At 39.9% G+C, this 17,601-nt stretch overlaps 1 protein-coding gene across 1 annotated transcript; it reads right to left on the reverse strand.

The window, feature by feature from the left end:
* Window positions 1-3,796: 3,796 nt before the first annotated feature.
* On the reverse strand, window positions 3,797-16,821 carry LOC136959141 (myosin heavy chain, fast skeletal muscle-like). Its single transcript, XM_067253391.1, has 39 exons — window positions 16,603-16,821; window positions 16,198-16,341; window positions 15,832-15,988; window positions 15,592-15,619; window positions 15,127-15,241; window positions 14,667-14,759; window positions 14,478-14,541; window positions 14,187-14,285; window positions 13,949-14,052; window positions 13,636-13,774; window positions 13,374-13,492; window positions 13,147-13,296; window positions 12,853-13,023; window positions 12,392-12,695; window positions 12,226-12,290; window positions 12,000-12,087; window positions 11,774-11,891; window positions 11,475-11,598; window positions 10,872-11,008; window positions 10,369-10,624; window positions 10,045-10,287; window positions 9,773-9,949; window positions 9,442-9,587; window positions 9,171-9,261; window positions 8,618-9,007; window positions 8,149-8,275; window positions 7,824-7,942; window positions 7,508-7,704; window positions 7,199-7,382; window positions 6,899-7,064; window positions 6,684-6,808; window positions 6,288-6,596; window positions 5,872-6,075; window positions 5,655-5,780; window positions 5,128-5,298; window positions 4,835-4,939; window positions 4,654-4,749; window positions 4,382-4,513; window positions 3,797-3,918 (listed from the first exon to the last, which is right to left on the reverse strand). The coding sequence occupies exons 1-39, from the start codon at window positions 16,807-16,809 to the stop codon at window positions 3,901-3,903; spliced, it is 5,808 nt and encodes a 1,935-aa protein (XP_067109492.1). The 5' UTR covers window positions 16,810-16,821; the 3' UTR covers window positions 3,797-3,900.
* Between the last annotated feature and the right edge of the window lie 780 nt (window positions 16,822-17,601).

Genomic DNA, 17,601 nt, shown 5'->3' on the forward strand with positions numbered 1-17,601 from the left:
AAACTTTTAACATTTAAAATCAACATGTTTAATCAAATGATGAATGGCATGGTCCTGGTAGGACAAAATTGGAGTTTCACTCACTATGTAGTTACTGTACATGCAACTACTGTGCACCCCCATGACACTCTCTACATTCAGCGGTAATGACAGTTGTTTTAATCTGGCACCAAAAATCTCTCTACTTTGAAAATAACAGTCTGTTATGTTGTACTGTGCATTGCCCACAGTGACAGGCAGCGAACTCCCAGACACACTGTAAAAAAAACCTGATGGACAAACTGAAGGACCGAAGTTGTTTAAAGATGTATTATTAAAATACAAGAACATACATTTCTGACAGTCATAATCAACTCATCATAATGAAGTTCCAGACCTGAGAGTAAAATGAACGTACCAACCACATATTTCCTTTTAGTAGTAGGCCATCTGATTTAGATGGAGAAGGAACAATACTGTGGCGTCAGTCTTCACACAAACAGCACATTGATTGATAGAGATCAGTGTTTCCGCCTGCACATCTGCCTCTGTCTCTCATTAAAGGAAAACATCTCTCTTTATTGGATTCAGTTTTTCACGACTGACATCAAAGTGACATCATTGGTTTTGTTTTCTATCAGACATGCTGACTGTAACTTATTACAGTACACAGTTGGAATCTACTTCATTGTCAGAAGGAGGGGCTGTGGAACTACATAAAGATGTTCAGGTGGCAGCTGTTTCTGTAATAGTGGAATGCATTTCTCTGTTCTTTCAGTTGGTCCTTTTGTCAAGATGATGCTCCACTCATCTGTCATATTTTTAGCTTTATTAGGTGAGTTGTTAAATGCGTTAATCATTTATTTGTTTTTGCAAAATGCTATGCATAAAACATTTTAATAAAAGTGAATACTAACATGTGCATATTATTCCATACAATCTACAAAATGTGGAATACTTTTTTATTTAACCAATACTACTTTTTGCAGAATCTGTTAACGGGGATTCAATAAAACCAAAGAAAACGCAGGAGCAAATTGTGGAGGAAAGTAATGTCAATCTAACCTGCAATTATGATGGCACCATTTACAATATACAGTGGTATCGCCAGTATCCAAAACGTAAACCAGAATTCCTCCTCTCCATCACAGAAGAGGGGTCCATAATTAACGCTGCCACACCATTTCCTCGTCTGTCATCTTACATTCACAAGAAAGACAAGCTTGTGCAGTTGGAGATTTCAGCTGCTGAAGTGACAGACTCTGCTCTGTACTACTGTGCAATGACGCCCACAATGACAGGAAATATAGACTCACCGTACAAAAACCTCAAGTAAACCCTTAGAAGCAATGTTTCAGTTGAGAGACATAATACACTGATCCTGGAAGCCTTGTACCTAGTACTTTATTATGAATGTTGTGGAGTAATCTTCTCAAGTAACCAAATACATTGTGTACTAACAGTACATGTACCATCCATAACTGTTGACTCTTTGAGCAATACTTGTATCTTCTAATTTCTCATTTATATGATATTCTGTGATGAGACACACTCAAACAATACTTACACAAATAATGTAACTTAATAATAATTTGATACTGTGTCAAATACATAAGATCAATAGATAGATGGATAGATAGAGAGATCGATTATTTGAAGATTAGAAGGAGTGAACTTTAAGTAATCAGACATTCAACACTTAAAAAGTGTCTATATGGTGCTTAGTATTTGCAGTTTGTCAGTACCTTATTTCAGTGAAGTCGGAAGTGTGCTTCCTTAATAACAGCAAAGGGGAGGGGCTAATGTTCGAGGAGCTACTATACAGGTTATGTGTGCATGAATACTCACAAAAGAAGAGTCTTGTGAATTACCTGTTATTGTCTGTTCCGTCTAAAAAGAGCATATTTTTTTGAGTGCCCTATATGTAGTGTTTCTTGTTAAAATTATGTTACTATACTTGGTGTTGTTCAATAAAATACTATCTGGTAGGTAATGTTTTGAATTACTGTCATACTTATAGAATTGGTAGATGCTTACATTAATAAAACATGTTCACATGTAAGTACTTTGTATTTGCAGGTGTCATTTGTCAAGACCTCACTCCAGTCAAGAATGAAGTGAACAGTGCAGAAGGTGACACTGTTATTTTGACCTGCAGCTACTCCAAAACTGCTACAGCTGCAGATGATTTATATTGGTATCGACAAGAAACTGGAGCGCCCCAGTTTCTCATACACCTCTATGGTCTTCAAAACCTAAATAAAGCTGATCCACAAAACCATCGACTATCTGCTAACCTGAACGAAGGGAAAGACCGTCTGGATCTGATCATCTCTTCTGCTGAAGTGACAGACTCTGCTCTGTACTACTGTGCTGTGAGGCCCACAGTGACAGGAAACAAAGACACACTGTACAAAAACCTGACTAGAAGGTGTCAGAGTGACTGAAGCATGAGCAAAACTTCTACAGTACTGTTCCCTTTACCATCATTATCTACATAACAAAACTGGGGAGGGGACAATCTTAAGGGGAGGTACAATACAGGTTATGTGAGGATATGTACAAAAAAGAGAATAATTTAAGAGTTTGTATCACAAGCTGTCATACCATAGCAAATATTTTGTGTGTTTTTTTGCTACACTGTCCATACAATTTTCAAACAATGTTACTGTACTTTTTGTTTTTCTTTAACATACTCTCTGGTAGGTAAATTACTGATGCATATTTGGATAAAATGGGGAAATGTTGACATGAAAAAAGGATTTTCACATTTAAGGATTTTGTCTTTATAGGTCTCCTTTGTCAAGAGCTCAGAATGAAGTTACCAGTGTAGAGGGGGAAGCTGTTACTCTGTCCTACAGCTACTCAAAAACTGCGGATGCTAATGATTATTTCTTTTGGTATCGACAAGAAACTAAAAAACACCAGAATTTCTTGTCTCCATCACAAAATTTGACTCCAGTAATAAAATTAGCACACTAAACAATCGACTATCTGCTAATCTGAATGACGGGGAAAAATGGCTGGATCTAAGCATCTCCTCTGCTAAAGTGACAGACTCTGCTCTGTACTACTGTGCTGTGAGGCCCACAGTGAGAGGAAGCCCAGACACACTGTACAAAAACCTGACGACATGTCACACATTTAGATTTTAGTTGTGCAGGGACAAAATTATGTAACTCTTTACCATTGTATATCCACCAGTTGTATTCAATTTCCTAGTTTAAAACTCAGATTAAAAGTTATCTGTTTAGAATAGCTTTTAATGATTGTATTCTTTGATCTGCATGTTTGATTTCTATTGTGTTTGTGTTTCGGATTTGATTCCTATGTTGTATGCTTTGAAAGGTGCCTACAAATTAAAAGTATTATGATAATTTTATAGAAGTCTAATACAAATATATTTAGTTAGTTATTTGTTTATGGACATAATGAAATGGAATCATAATGCATCAAAAAACCTGAGGGATCAGCATTCCACTTTAGTGCCAGGAGGTGGTGCTCTATAATGTTCAACTTCTTATTAAAATGTAGGTGAAGAGTTCAGTACTTTGTTGAGATTAGACATTAAGCATACTTGTTTGATGTTGCACTTTGACAGTCATTCTAAAGATCGTGTTGTTTTATGCACTTTCTATTGTTATCTCACTAGTACATTTATTATATTTTTTATACATTTTGATATTTTCAAGAACAAATCTGTATGGATTATAATTTACTTATTTTCTTTGATCATTTTATGTATTGTCTTATATCTTAACTGTATCTTAAAAGTTTTGATTGTGTATATAATGCTACAAATTAAAAAGTCATGAAATAGCGTAGGCCTACGTACTTTATTTCAAACCATGTTCAAAATATCACCATTCAATTCATATTTTATGAAACATAGCAATGTTTTGGTGCAGGTTCTTGTCACTTCTATTCAGCTTCCTTTGCCTGATAGAAGGGAAGAGAGAATGAAGGATTGTTACTCATCCCATTTTCACAAAATGTGGGCAATGGACTTTTTTCTAAATTAAATATATTGGAGGTCTAATTGACCCATTTAAGTAATATTTTATCAAATGTCCAATCTGTAAACTGAGTGAAGAGTTAGGGGTACCTTCAATTGACTTACTAATACTAAACCCTGGTTTTGGAAAAATAAATACATACACTATTTATATATTAAGTACGATTTTTACGTGTATGTAAAAATCTAAATGGTGTGAGAATAGGATGTCATAAAACAGAGCTCAGAGCTGACAAATTACACCTGAAGGATGAATGCATATACTTGTCGGCTGCAACTTAGTGGTTATGGGTGCTGCAGTATTGAAAATTACCACACCTTTAGTAAACTGTGATTGAAATTGTGTTAATATGATTCCAGTAGTATAAGTCAGCAGCATCTCTTTACCTTTCCAGAGTCACGACTCTTTGCTCTGAGCTTGTTGACCTGAGACTCAGCGATGTCAGCACGCTCCTCAGCCTCCTCCAGCTCATGCTGAACCTTCCTGAATTTGGACATGTGGGAGTTGGCCTGCTCCTCCTGGAAGACATTGAGGGCAGGTTTGAAGATTAGCAGGATGGCCATCACATTTAAAAAATTATGATTAGGTTAATTAATATTTTCCTTTGTAAAGTATAATTCTGTAATGTAACATTTATATTAATTAATGTATGACTTACCGCCTCCTCAGCCTGTCTTTTGTAAGCCTTCACTTTAAGCTGCAGCTTATCCACCAGGTCCTGAAGTCTGGTTACATTCTTCTTATCCTCCTCAGTCTGAAGCAGATGATGAGGTCAATAAAAATTATTTGTATCAACATAAACTGTTGTATCAACATATGCTGTTTATGACTGTTGTTACCTGGTATGTCAGCTCCTTGACTCTGCGCTCATACTTGCGGACTCCCTTGACTGCATCTGCTCCTCTCCTCTGTTCAGCATCAACTTCAGTCTCCAGCTCACGCACCTGCATTGAGAACAGGAGGTCATGAGTGAACCTGTGGAATCTACCACTCATGAAGTCATGGACAAAAGGGTTTTATTGGGGTTTACAGTGAAGACACACTTATTATTCTAATCTATCACATTGCATACAAAATACTGTATTTTACCTCAAAAAAAGCATTTGAGGTAATTCAGAGACTATCAACTCACCCTGGACTCCAGTTTCTGGAGCTGCTTCTTGCCACCCTTCATGGCTAGGTTCTCTGCCTCATCCAGACGGTGCTGCAGGTCCTTGACTGTCACTTCAAGATTCTTCTTCATCCTCTCAAGGTGAGAGCTGGTGTCCTGCTCCTTCTTCAGCTCTTCTGCCATCATGGCCGCCTGCAACAGTAAAATAATACACCACAGAATAGATCAGACATGAGGAGATGAAGTAAAGCTAGGTGAGCTGCATTTAGTAGCTATGATGGCTGTTCCATTACATTTTGTGAGGGCAAAAGGTAATACCATATCTATATTACTAGTATACAAATAGGGGTGGAAGGTAGTTCCTGTTTAACATACATGTTAGTTACAGTATGTTATTGTACACAGATTCTAACTACTGTATGCTGGCATTACTTTTAAATTGTTTTAGTAGAACAATACATTTTAGAACAGTGGGGAAGTGGCAGTGGTAGTAGAACAGTGGTAAGAGTGGGAGCACACAGATGGATTCAAGTTATCCACACACTCACATCAGTGATGGCCTTCTTGGCCTTCTCCTCAGCGTTCCTGGCCTCCTGGACAATGTCTTCCACCTCTCCCTGCACCTGAACCAAGTCAGCCTCAAGCTTCTTCTTGGTGTTCAACAGACTGGTGTTCTGTTAGGAGACAACATTCACAGTGAGTTTTTCTTAGCTGTGTATATGTGTGTGTGTGTGTGTGTGTATGTGTGTGTGTTATTGTCTGCACCTGGGAATGCAGCAGTCCCACTCTCTCGCTGGCGTCCACCAGCTCCTGCTCAGCCACTTTGCGGCCTCTCTCTGACTGCTCCAGACCCACTCTCAGCTCCTCAATCTCAGCCAACATCAGACCATTTCTACGTTCCACCATGGCAGCCTGTTCCTTCATGTCCTCTGAGGCACGGACGGCATCATCCAGGTGCAACTGGGCATCCTGTGGCAAGACCATGTTCAAAGTATGTTTTCTATACCAGTGTATAAAACCTATAAAAGTGTGTAGATTGGTTACTGGAACATATATTATTTAGAACATTATGGATTCAGATGTAGCTTTGTTGGGTTTGGTTCCATTCAAAATCCCCCAAACCAATTTTGCATAGATATAGTTTATATACTGTTTGTATATATTGATAACATTTACAGTACCTTGAGCTGTGCCTGAACGTTCCTCAGCTGCTTCTGGGACTCAGCAGCCTGGCGGTTAGCATGGCTCAGCTGGATCTCCATCTCATTCAGGTCTCCCTCCATCTTCTTCTTTATCCTAAGGGCGTCATTCCTGCTGCGGACCTCAGAGTCCAGGGTGCTCTGCATGGAGTCCATAACTCTCTGGCTGTTCCTCTTGATCTGCTCCATCTCCTCATCCTTCTCTGCCAGCTTTCTGTCCACCTCACCCTTGATCTGGTTCAGCTCCAGCTGCACACGCAGAATCTTCGATTCCTCATGCTCCAGAGTCCCCTGAATAAATGAAAGTTTTTGCAAATTTAATCTCAGTTATAGTAATCTTAAAAGTGTTTATTATTTCCAATTGTGGAGAGTTTGTACCTCAGCCTCCTCCAGAGCCGTCTGGATCTCAGACTTCTCTGTCTCCACTGTCTTCTTGGCCTTTTCCAGCTCATGGATGCTCTTGCCAGTCTCTCCGATCTGCTCGGTCAGGTCAGAGATCTCCTCTGTGATTTGAAAAAGAAACATAGTTTGATTTTTTATTAATCAGATGTACTTGAGGTGGGGAAAACCAGCACACAGAACATTTATCTCACGTTGCAAGTTCTTGTTCTCTCTCTTCAGAGTCTCCAGATGGTCAAGAGCCTCCTCATAGGAGTTCTTCATCTTGAAGAGCTCTGTGCTGAGAGAACGAGCCTCCTTCTGAGCTCCCTCCAGCTCAGCCTGGCCCTCCTCAAACTTTTGCTTCCATTCTGCAAGAACCTAGGAGGAAGCACACACCAAAGCAGCCTTTAACAGTTGAATTACAAATGGCTAAAAAAGGGCTAAAAAACAGAGGTGTAGTAAGACAGTTTTGAGCAAACAGTTGCAGATTCTGGTATTTTTCCAATTTTCACCTTGTCAAAGTTCCTCTGCTTCTTATCCAGGTTGGCAGCCAGGGCATTGGCTCTCTCAACATCAATCATGAGGTCCTCCACCTCTCCCTGCAGCCTCTGCTTGGTCTTCTCCAGAGACGCACACTTGGAGTTGGTGGCCTCGATGGTTTCCTCAGCATCCTGGAGACGCTGAGCCAGCTTCTTTCTGTTAGGTACAAGAGCAGTATTGTAAAGATGTCCTTGCAGTATTTGACAATACTGGCTTGCAATATATACTATATACCAAATAGGGGAGGCTTCCATGAAGGTAGTGGACTTCCACATACTTACTTGGCCTCCTCCAGCTCCTCTGTCCTCTGGATGGCATCAGTTTCATACTTGGTCCTCCACTGAGCCACTTCAGAGTTAGCCTTGGACATGCCGCGCTGCAGCTCTGCTTTGGCCTCCTGCTCCTCCTCAAACTGCTCCCTCAGCAGGTCACAGTCGTGGCGGGCAGACTGGACACCATGGGCCAGGGCGTTCTTAGCCTTAAAGGGAAATAAAAAGGGGCAGCTGAATCGACTTGATCAATGAGAACTATGCCTTAAAAGTGCTTTTTATCTACGTTAATCCACGTTACATTTTATTCTTCAGGTTTGAGGATTACCTTGACCTCCTCCTCAACATGCCTCTTGAGCTCCTCAATCTGCTGGGTGTAGGCCTGCTTGCCTCTGGTCAACTGGGACACCAGGGCTTCCTTCTCCTCCAGCTGGCGACCAAATTCACCTGTGGGGATTTTAATTTTAATATAATAATCATAATTATTATTATTCTTTCATTAAGAGTATCCCGTCAACTTTGTTGGATTGTGTGGAGCATCAGCTAGTCGTTCATCAAAGTCCAATTTTCAACTGGTACTGTATCTTATAACTTTAATCAATACACAGTAATTGGAAGTCATTCAATGTTGCTTTCTTCTTGACTGAATTTACCATTCTCAGTGAGGAGTCTGGCTCTCTGTCCACCGATGTCGTTGACCTGGCGCACATTCTCATCGTTCTTTGTCTTGATCTCACTGAGCTGGTCCTCAAGGGTACGACACATCTTCTCCAGATTGCCCTGCGGAACAAACATCATGTTTTACAGACACTGTTTCCTGATTCATAACCAGCTAAATGCAGACAATGTATATTTGGGTTATTTGTCTTTACTTCATGAACCCAAACCATAATTTGGAAAATGCATCAGCAAATGGAAAATGGATACATTTACTGTTTCCCATGTATGCATGACAAACACAAAATGCTCACAAGGATAGTAGTCAATATAATGTTATCAATAGTAACATAAAACTTGGGAGGTTAACTAGAGGTAATATTTCAGATCCTGATCCTGAGACCCTAATCTTGGAAACCCACCATATTTGGTCTGATTATGTGATTATTACTTGTCATCACTGACCTTAGCCTTGGCAACCGCCTCCATGTTGGAGGAAAGGTCGTCAATCTCCATCTTGAATTCACTCTTCTCTTTCTCCAGCTTCTGTTTGACGCGCTGCAAGTTGTCGATCTGCTCTCCCAGCTCTGCCACACTGTCAGCCTGCTTCTTCCTCAGGGCTGATGCTGTGGCCTCATGCTGCAGGGTGGACTCCTCCAGGTCACGTCTCAGCTTCTGGAACTCAGCCTCTCGCTTCTTGTTCATCTCAATCTGAGCAGCTGTGGCGCCTCCAGCCTCCTCCAGCCTTTCACTGATCTCCTCAAGTTCCCTGGACAGATCAGCCCTCTGCTTCTCCACCTTGGCCCTGGCAGCACGCTCAGCCTCAATCTCCTCTTCCAGCTCCTCAATACGAGCCTACAATAGACACAAATATGATTTAGAATTAAAGTTTTAAAATTCTGGCCCACATATGAGAGGAGAATAACTTAATAAACAAGGTACATTTGAACCACAAGCAATTCCAATATCACCAAGGCAAAAACAGGAAATGTTCCTTGTTTATTAACTACAAGCGCACCTGGAGCTCCTTAATCTTCTTCTGCAGCTGGGCACCCAGAGACTGCTCATCCTCAATCTTGCTGAGGAGCTGGCTGGTCTCAAAGTCTTTCCTACAAAGCACAAAGGAATTACGTTTAATCTTTGTGTTATTTTGATGGGAGACTACTAACTAATCTTTACCCATACGCTTCAGAATATTACAGCAGGTACGTTTTGAATCCTAAATTTGAATCCTTAAGTTTTTTTTAATAATATGTATTCTTTTTCATGTTTCTGATCATCTAACTTACTTCTTGATTTTTTCATCAGACTGCTGCTTGTCGTTTTCCAGGTCCATGATGGACTCCTGGGCCAGTTTCAGGTCTCCTTCCAGCTTTCTTTTTCCTCTCTCAAGGTCCATACGGAGTTTCTTCTCTTGCTCCAGAGAACCCTCAAGCTGGAGGACAAAACACATTTCTCATACTTAAGCTTTGTTGTTAAAAGCTATTTATTCATAACACGTTATATTAGTCAGTTGTCTTTCAACTGAATCCAATTTTGTATATGAGATCAAATTAAATACCAATAGAGGCAAAGTTGTATAAAACCCCAAATTGTGCACGAAAACATGATTTTACTCACGTCATCAACTTGCTGTTCCAGCTTGGTCTTGGCCTTGGTCAGAGTGTTGACTTTGTCCTCCTCTGCCTGCAGGTCATCCAGTGTCTGCTGGTGGGCCTCTTGCAGGGCTTTCTTCTCCTTGGTCAGCTTGGCAACACTCTCATCTTGAGATGCCATCTCTTCAGTCAGGTTTTTAACCTGTATGAGACATCCAAGTTGGTTTCATAAATCACAGAGTTAGTTCAAGGGAGTGTTTTTGATCTACTGCTTGGATATTTGTGAGATGTTGATACCTTGTTCTCTGTGGCATGCTTCTCCTTCTCCACTTTGGCCAGGGTAAGCTCCAGATCATCAATGTCCTTCTTCAGTTCAGAGCACTCATCCTCCAGCTTCCTCTTCTTGGCTGTCAGCTCAGCATTAATCTCCTCTTCATCCTCCAGCCTTTCTGTTGTCTCTTTGAGTTTGGCCTCCAGCTGGATCTTGCTCTTGATCAGACCCTCACATCTCTCCTCAGCATCATTCAGATTTTCTGATTCCTGAGAGAAGAAAGTTTGTGGGTAAGCCAATGTGTATATGACATTATAGATGTGTGGTGTGTGCATGTGTATTTCACTTACAGATGCTATTTGAAGAGACAGGTCGTTCTTCTCCTGAAGGAGGGACACCATCTTCTCCTCCAGCTCTTTTTTGCGAGCCTCAGCCTTTTCAAGAGCAACTTTACATTTCTCATAGTCCTCTTTCATGTTGGCCAGCTCCTTCTCTGTCTCAGCACTTTGCAGGAGAGGCTTGATCTTGTAGTAGACCTTCATCCATGGCCAGTGTTTCACATTCATGAATGAGCGGATATTGTACTGGATGGTGTAGATAGACTCTCTGATGATAAGAGTTGCACACAGTAATTGTTTAGCTCAATACAAATTATGCAATGTAAAGTCATCACCCTAACCGTAACCCATTCCTACATGTAAAGTCTATCATTTCCATCATTCCAAAATTCCAAAGTTTACATCATTATCTTAACAATGGTTTCATAGTATAACAATATTTGTCACTCCCTAAACACAAGATTTGAATGAAAATACTTGAATCCATATTCTTCCTTTTATCATCTCCATCTCACCTCCTCTCCATCATCTTGGTGAACTCCTTCCTCATCACGTATCCACGGGCAAGAGCTTGTGTCATGGTTACCAGAATAGCAAGCTTTTCATCTCTCATCTCCTCAAGGACACCAAGCAGACCAGCTTTGAAGAACACCTGAGACACATTAGAAAGTAATGTAAAACACATGGTTGAAGTAATCAAGGTAAACAATGGCAAAAAAAATGTGTGCTGTAAACAACTTTTATGGTAATTTATTAGAGCTACCTACCCTAACAATACATCACATACACACTGATCGCATGCACAATTCCTTACAATGCATATATAGAAATGCTACTGTGTGTCTAAAACATTGAAAAAGAACAACCACATATAGACACGTGATTTCAAACGATGTAGCAGGCTTTGAAGATACTCAGAATCTGTTCAATTATCTTGAAAATCTTACATTTTCCTAAGCCTAAATGCAGTTTCTTTAAGTTAAATGTATCTTTCAATATTCAATGCCTGTAGTTATGAACAAAACTATCACATGGTATGACAATTGGAGAAACATGAGTAGGGTCAGTGTTTTTGCTCGTACAGTATTTCAAACATTCCAGTGTATCTGGAATCTTACCTTGGTGTGTCCAAACTTGTACTCCTCATGGTTTACATCAATTGACCCAAGCAGCTTCTCAGAAGCCTTCTTGTTGTCAATGAACTGGCCTTCGGGGATGACACTGGCATTCAATACTTTGTATCTGTGTAGAGAAGTGGCAAACATTGGTCTGTTTTCGAACACTACATATTAAACATTTATGTTCACTCATAAGTATTATAATCTATATTTCCATTTCTAAATGTACATGTGTATCTGCTCTGGTCTGTGTGTAAGTAATGTTTGTGTCCAAGTGTGTGTGCATATCTGTGCTGTACCTCTGCTTGAAGTCAGCATAAAGGATTCTGCTGGGGAAGCCCTTTCTGCAGATCCTAATACCCTCCAGCACACCATTACACCTCAGCTGGTGGATAACCAGGAAGTTCTCCATCAGACCTTAAATCAGGAGATTTGAGAGGACAATTGTTTTGGGGAAATAAATATCACAGTTTAGAAGTGTTTTCTTTTGTTTAAAGTGACATTTTACCATATGTTAGGTTTTACCTGGAGTCTTAGACTCATTGGGGATCAGACAACGCACAAAATGAGGGTGGGTGCTTCTCAAATTGGTCATCAGTTTGCCCAAGTTCTCCTGTAAGGTTGTTGCAAAGGACGATAATGATCAAATTATATAAATGAATTGAAGTGACTATATAATGATAGCTCATTTTAATTATTCAATATTTATAAATATAATTATTAATTATTAATTTAGTCATTTAGTACTCACCCTGAACTGAGAAGACACAGTCTGCATGGAACCTCCCTTCTTCTTGCCACCTTTCTTTGAAGTGTCTTTAAATAGTTACAAATGCAGAGAAAAAGTTAACTTTTAAGTTAGCATTATTTATCAATAATATAATACTTAAATATTTTGTGCACAGAAATATACTAACCCTCAGGCGGGGGAGCAACGTAGAGGGTACACATAAGTTTGACTGAAGATTTCTGGTACAGCTGAACCACAGAGTCGTTCAGGGGATCCTTGTTCTTGTCCAGCCAGCCATTGATGTTGTAGTCCACTGTACCAGCGTAGTGAACCAGGGAGAAGTGGGCCTCGGCCTTTCCCTTTGTTGGTTTAGGCTTCTCAAATGCCTTGGTCTTACCAAGATGCTGGTCATACAGCTTGTTCTTGAAGGTAGTATCTGAAGCCTTGGGGAACATGCACTCCTCTTCAAGGATGGAGAAAATGCCCATTGGCTAAGAGAAAAACATGTCAAGTAGATATATGTTTACAAAAAACGAAATATTAACATGGAAGACTCTGCACTAAGTATCCACTTCCAATTACAATATTTTACGTATATTTATATTTATATACCATACAATTATATTCAACTTTTCCCACACTCTTCACCTTTTCAATAAGCTCAATGCAGGCAGCCAAGTCCATGCCAAAGTCAATGAACTCCCAGATGATGCCCTCCTTCTTGTACTCCTCTTGCTCCAGGACGAACATGTGGTGGTTGAAGAACTGTTGCAGTTTCTCATTGGTGAAGTTGATGCACAGCTGTTCCATGCTGTTGAACTGTGAATATACAAAAATTGAGGTTGGGTTTACATTTTCTGTTGGTATTCTATAATTTAATCATTAAAAAGGATTGTATTGTTTCATAATGGTCAGACCATCCCATGGCAATTCCAAACTCACATCAAAGATCTCAAATCCGGCAATGTCGAGCACACCAATAAAGAAGTTCCTAGGTTGCTTGGTGTCCAACATCTGGTTGATGCGGATGACCATCCACAAGAACATCCTCTCATAGATGGACTTGGCCAGAGCACTCACTGAGTTGTTCACCTGTGTAACGAACAACAGTACTGAGTTGACAGTTTGGAAAAAGTTTGAAAAAAGCCTTAGTTTTAAAGAGCCCTTACCTGAGGCACTGTCTGACCCTTGGTCACAAACTCATTTCCGACCTTCACTCTGGGGTAGCACAGGGCTTTCAACATGTCAGCTGAGTTCAGACCCAGAAGGTAGGCTATTTTATCAGCAACTGGTGAAAGAAAAGGGCAACAAGGGTTGTGGGCATTGTTTCTCTCTTTTCCAAACTATTAGTACACAGAAACAACAAGCATCAAACTATTACAAAGTCTATTTGAATAGATGCTTTTGACAGGAAGTGTAACTGTGACTCACCATCTGTGCCATCTGGCTCAGCCTGCTCCTCACGCTGCTTCTGCTTGAATTTCATGTTGCCGTGGTGCATGACAGCACCAGTCAGCTTGTAGATGCCCATTTTCTCTTCATTGGAGAAGCCCAAAATGTCAATAGCATCCTGAATGGGGAAATGAAGATAATGTTCAAATACGACAAACAGACAACATACAATCTATTAAACAGGTTACTTTAGGGATGGGAGCTCCAAGCAATGATTATTCCAATGAATCTTTTGGACTCACTAGCCATAGCCAAATATTTTGTGGGTTTTCTAACTATTTCATAGACTCACATCAGTGGCATCAAGCTCAACCTTGTCATCGATACTGGCCACAGTGATCTGACCCTGGCTGATCATGGGAAAGTCATAGGGGTTGGTGGTAATGAGTGTCATTTCTGTGGAGAACCAAAATAGAAACATCTCTTAAAACCAGTTTCTGAGTTTGTGTAAAATGTGCATACACAAACATGCAAACCATGGATTTTGTCTTATATCTGTTGACAATTCATTGCAATCTTCTGTGCCTCACCAATCAGCTCAGGTTTGTGGTTGGTCATCATCTGGTAGAATATGTGGTAGCCTCTCTCATCAGGAAGCTGGAAGCTCACTCTGGACTTCTCCAGCAGGTCTGTGAGAAGAAAAGAGAGAGGTCAGATATGGTCAAAGTGGAGACATCTGAATCTCTAGTAGACACTAACACCAACTTGTTTGTTTTAAATGATAAAGTATAATCAGACAAAGAGAAATTAAGATAGGAGAAATGAGAGTCCCAATCCATTTAGAGAAAACATTTATGGAACAGGGAAGGAATCCAACTCACATGTCTCAATGTCAGCACTAGCCAGTTTGCCGGTAGTGTGGAAGTGAATCCTGATGAATTTACCCTAAAGTAGAGCATAGAGGAAATCAAGAAAAAGTATCCCAGTATGCTACAGCTCATAAAAATAGGAATCTAATGTAATAAAAATAGTGCAATAGAAAGAAATTATCCTTGTCCCTCCAAACTTACAAAGCGAGACGAGTTGTCGTTCCTCACTGTCTTTGCGTTACCGTAGGCCTCCAGTAGAGGGTTAGCTGCAATGATCTGATCCTCAAGAGAACCCTGAAGAGAGACAAACCAGTTGGATCTTTTAGTTTGGTAACTCCCTTCTTTCAAAAATGAATGTATTTTCTCTAGTCCTGGGAAGTTTCACTTTATGATAGCTTAAAACATTTATTTTAAACATTTATACAATGCAGAAATAAAAACATGAATCACCAATCACAACATCAACTTTGAGGTGTTTCAGTTTCAGTTTCAGTAATTTAAAAGTTTAAAGGAAAAACATGGCCTACTGTAATTGCCAACTGACAAGGACAACAACAGGGGTTCTCCTACAGCAGATCTCCAAAAGATCGAAGGCAAAACTTTACATAGCCCACTATATCAGATAAAGTCTTATAATTTACTACTGCATGTTAGAACTTGCCTGCATTTTGCCAGATGTTTGTTCTTTCTTCTTTTCACCTCCAGACACAGCAATGGTGGCAAAGTACTGGATGACACGCTTGGTGTTGACAGTCTTTCCAGCACCGGATTCTCCACTGGTTGATGAAAATGGTTTTTAGTTTACATAGCCATTTCAAATCTAAAGTAGTATTGGTGAATGTTTTACTCATGAGACATGTATTGTTGTAGCTGCACTTGGTAACATTTAAAATAAGAAACACAGGGCACCCTATATTTGTCTGAACTCCTATGCTTTTCTCCAGCTTGAGTATGACTGACACAAAATAAGTCAAGGAGGAAGGCACACTTCGCCAAAGGCGATAAAATTGAACAGGATTGCTGCAACAGAATTGGTGAGAAAGAACTGGCCATGTACTGCAACAAAAACCCTTGGAGTACTATTGAATATAGTCTTATTTACATACATTTAAAATGTTAAACTTACGTGATCAGGACTGACTGGTTCTCCCTATCTGGAAGTGGAGAGTATGAATTATGTATACGGAAAATGCATAACCCTCCCCATTTATCCACATAACCATACATCAATTTTTACATCACTTTATCCTATCTGTTTATCCATCCATCCATTTATTGTATATATCCAACTATTGGCCAAATTTACTTCACCAGACAAGTCAGTCAGTTTGTCCATAAGTCAATTTTCTCATCCATCCATCCATACCTGTCAACATGAACTGATAGGCGTTGTCAGAGACAGAGAATATGTGGGGTGGAGCCTCCATACGCTTCTTCCCTCTGTAGGCGTTGACCACTTCACTGTCATACACAGGGAGCCACTTGTAGGGGTTCACCGTGGCACAGAAGAGCCCAGAGTAGGTCTGCAAAGTGAAAATAAACTAGATTTTAATCTCAGGTTTTTTTGCATTTAGCAGTATGGTTTACAGTATGTAATGATTTTTTTTACCTCCATGGGGCTGATTGATAAACAAGAAATCGACAGATTGTTGTATGTCACAGTTCAAAAATCAGAGTATCTGCATTTTCCTTGAGGTGGATAATGTATACAGTTCACATGTAGTTTTCTTACGTAGATCATCCATGCGGCATAACGCTCTTTGAGGTTATACAGGACAGAAGCTTCATTGAGGTAGGTCATCATGGCCATGTCCTCAATCTTGTCAAATTTAGGAGGGTTCATGTTGAAGACATCATCTTCTTTGAAGGTTTTAACCTGCAATTCAGATACATGGATCAAGCCAACACTGTTTCTACTGGACATAAATACATTTGAACAGTATAAATTCATCTTTTATTCAAAAGATGTTTTGCTTCATGGTATTTAGTCGTGTTTGTCGGGTGGTGAGTATAGTAACCGTATAGTTTGTGTATTGTACTACCACATGGGCTTTACCCACTAAACCTCATTCTCTGCAATTTAAGGACATGGCAGCCATTGGTCATCATACTGAACCAACATACAGTAGAGCCTTACCTCCTCAGTGCTGAGGATTTTCACATCGCACTTGCCACCGTCCCTTTTAATAACCAGTCCCTTGAGGTACAACTCCTTGACATCAGTCACATAGCAGGCATTCTTGGCATCAAATGGTGCCGTCTGGGCCTCAAGCCTCTCCTTCTCAGGCTTACGAAGGTAAATGGCGGCCTTGCCATATTGGGCCATCTCCGCGTCCGTACTCATGGTGGCGGTTTACTGGAAGACAAAGATGACAGACATAAATAAGCTAATTAAGTTGAAAGATCCATTTGAATTATATACTAATAAGGAAATAAGACTAGACAAGACCAACAACATTTCACCACTCAGTCTACCAATAAACAGTCTATACTAGAATGTGCGTAATATCAAACCATGTCTCACCTGGTTTTCCACTCCCAGATGAATTAGACTCTGATGATGCTGTCACATATTTGAATGTTACAATGTTAGTATGGAAATGGATAGTACCCACATGCTAACCACTCAGTTCAGAAATTGTCAAATTGAATCGCATGCATAGTTCAACTTCAAAATATGAGTCCAGTCTTCAATTGATATACTGCCTGTATGTCTTTATACACTATATGAATTAGTCTACATGTCAATAATAATATAAATAATAATGTAACTTGTCATAATGTCAAGGCCATGTGAATAAAGGATGCAAAGAAGAGTATCTTACCACAGAAGTTGAAGCTACTGTATGTATCTGTCCATGGATGCTGATTTCTGGGACTCCTTATATCTGTTGTAAAGTGCCTAGCAAGCAGAAGCTAATTGTGGATCACTCTCCTCTATGGAAGTGAATTGTAGGGAAGCATCCAGTGTCTTGTTCAAAGCCCCTCCTTTGCTCTTTCTCCCCCTCCCTTCATCTCCCTCTCAATTTTCTTTGATATATATATATAAATGTCCTTACATATATATATATTTATTTATGTATATATAGGTTTTTTCACATAAATAAACTAGGTACATAGTAAAAAGCATGTAACC

The sequence above is a fragment of the Osmerus mordax genome, chromosome 16 (assembly GCF_038355195.1).
Source record: "Osmerus mordax isolate fOsmMor3 chromosome 16, fOsmMor3.pri, whole genome shotgun sequence".
Classification (NCBI taxonomy): domain Eukaryota; kingdom Metazoa; phylum Chordata; class Actinopteri; order Osmeriformes; family Osmeridae; genus Osmerus; species Osmerus mordax.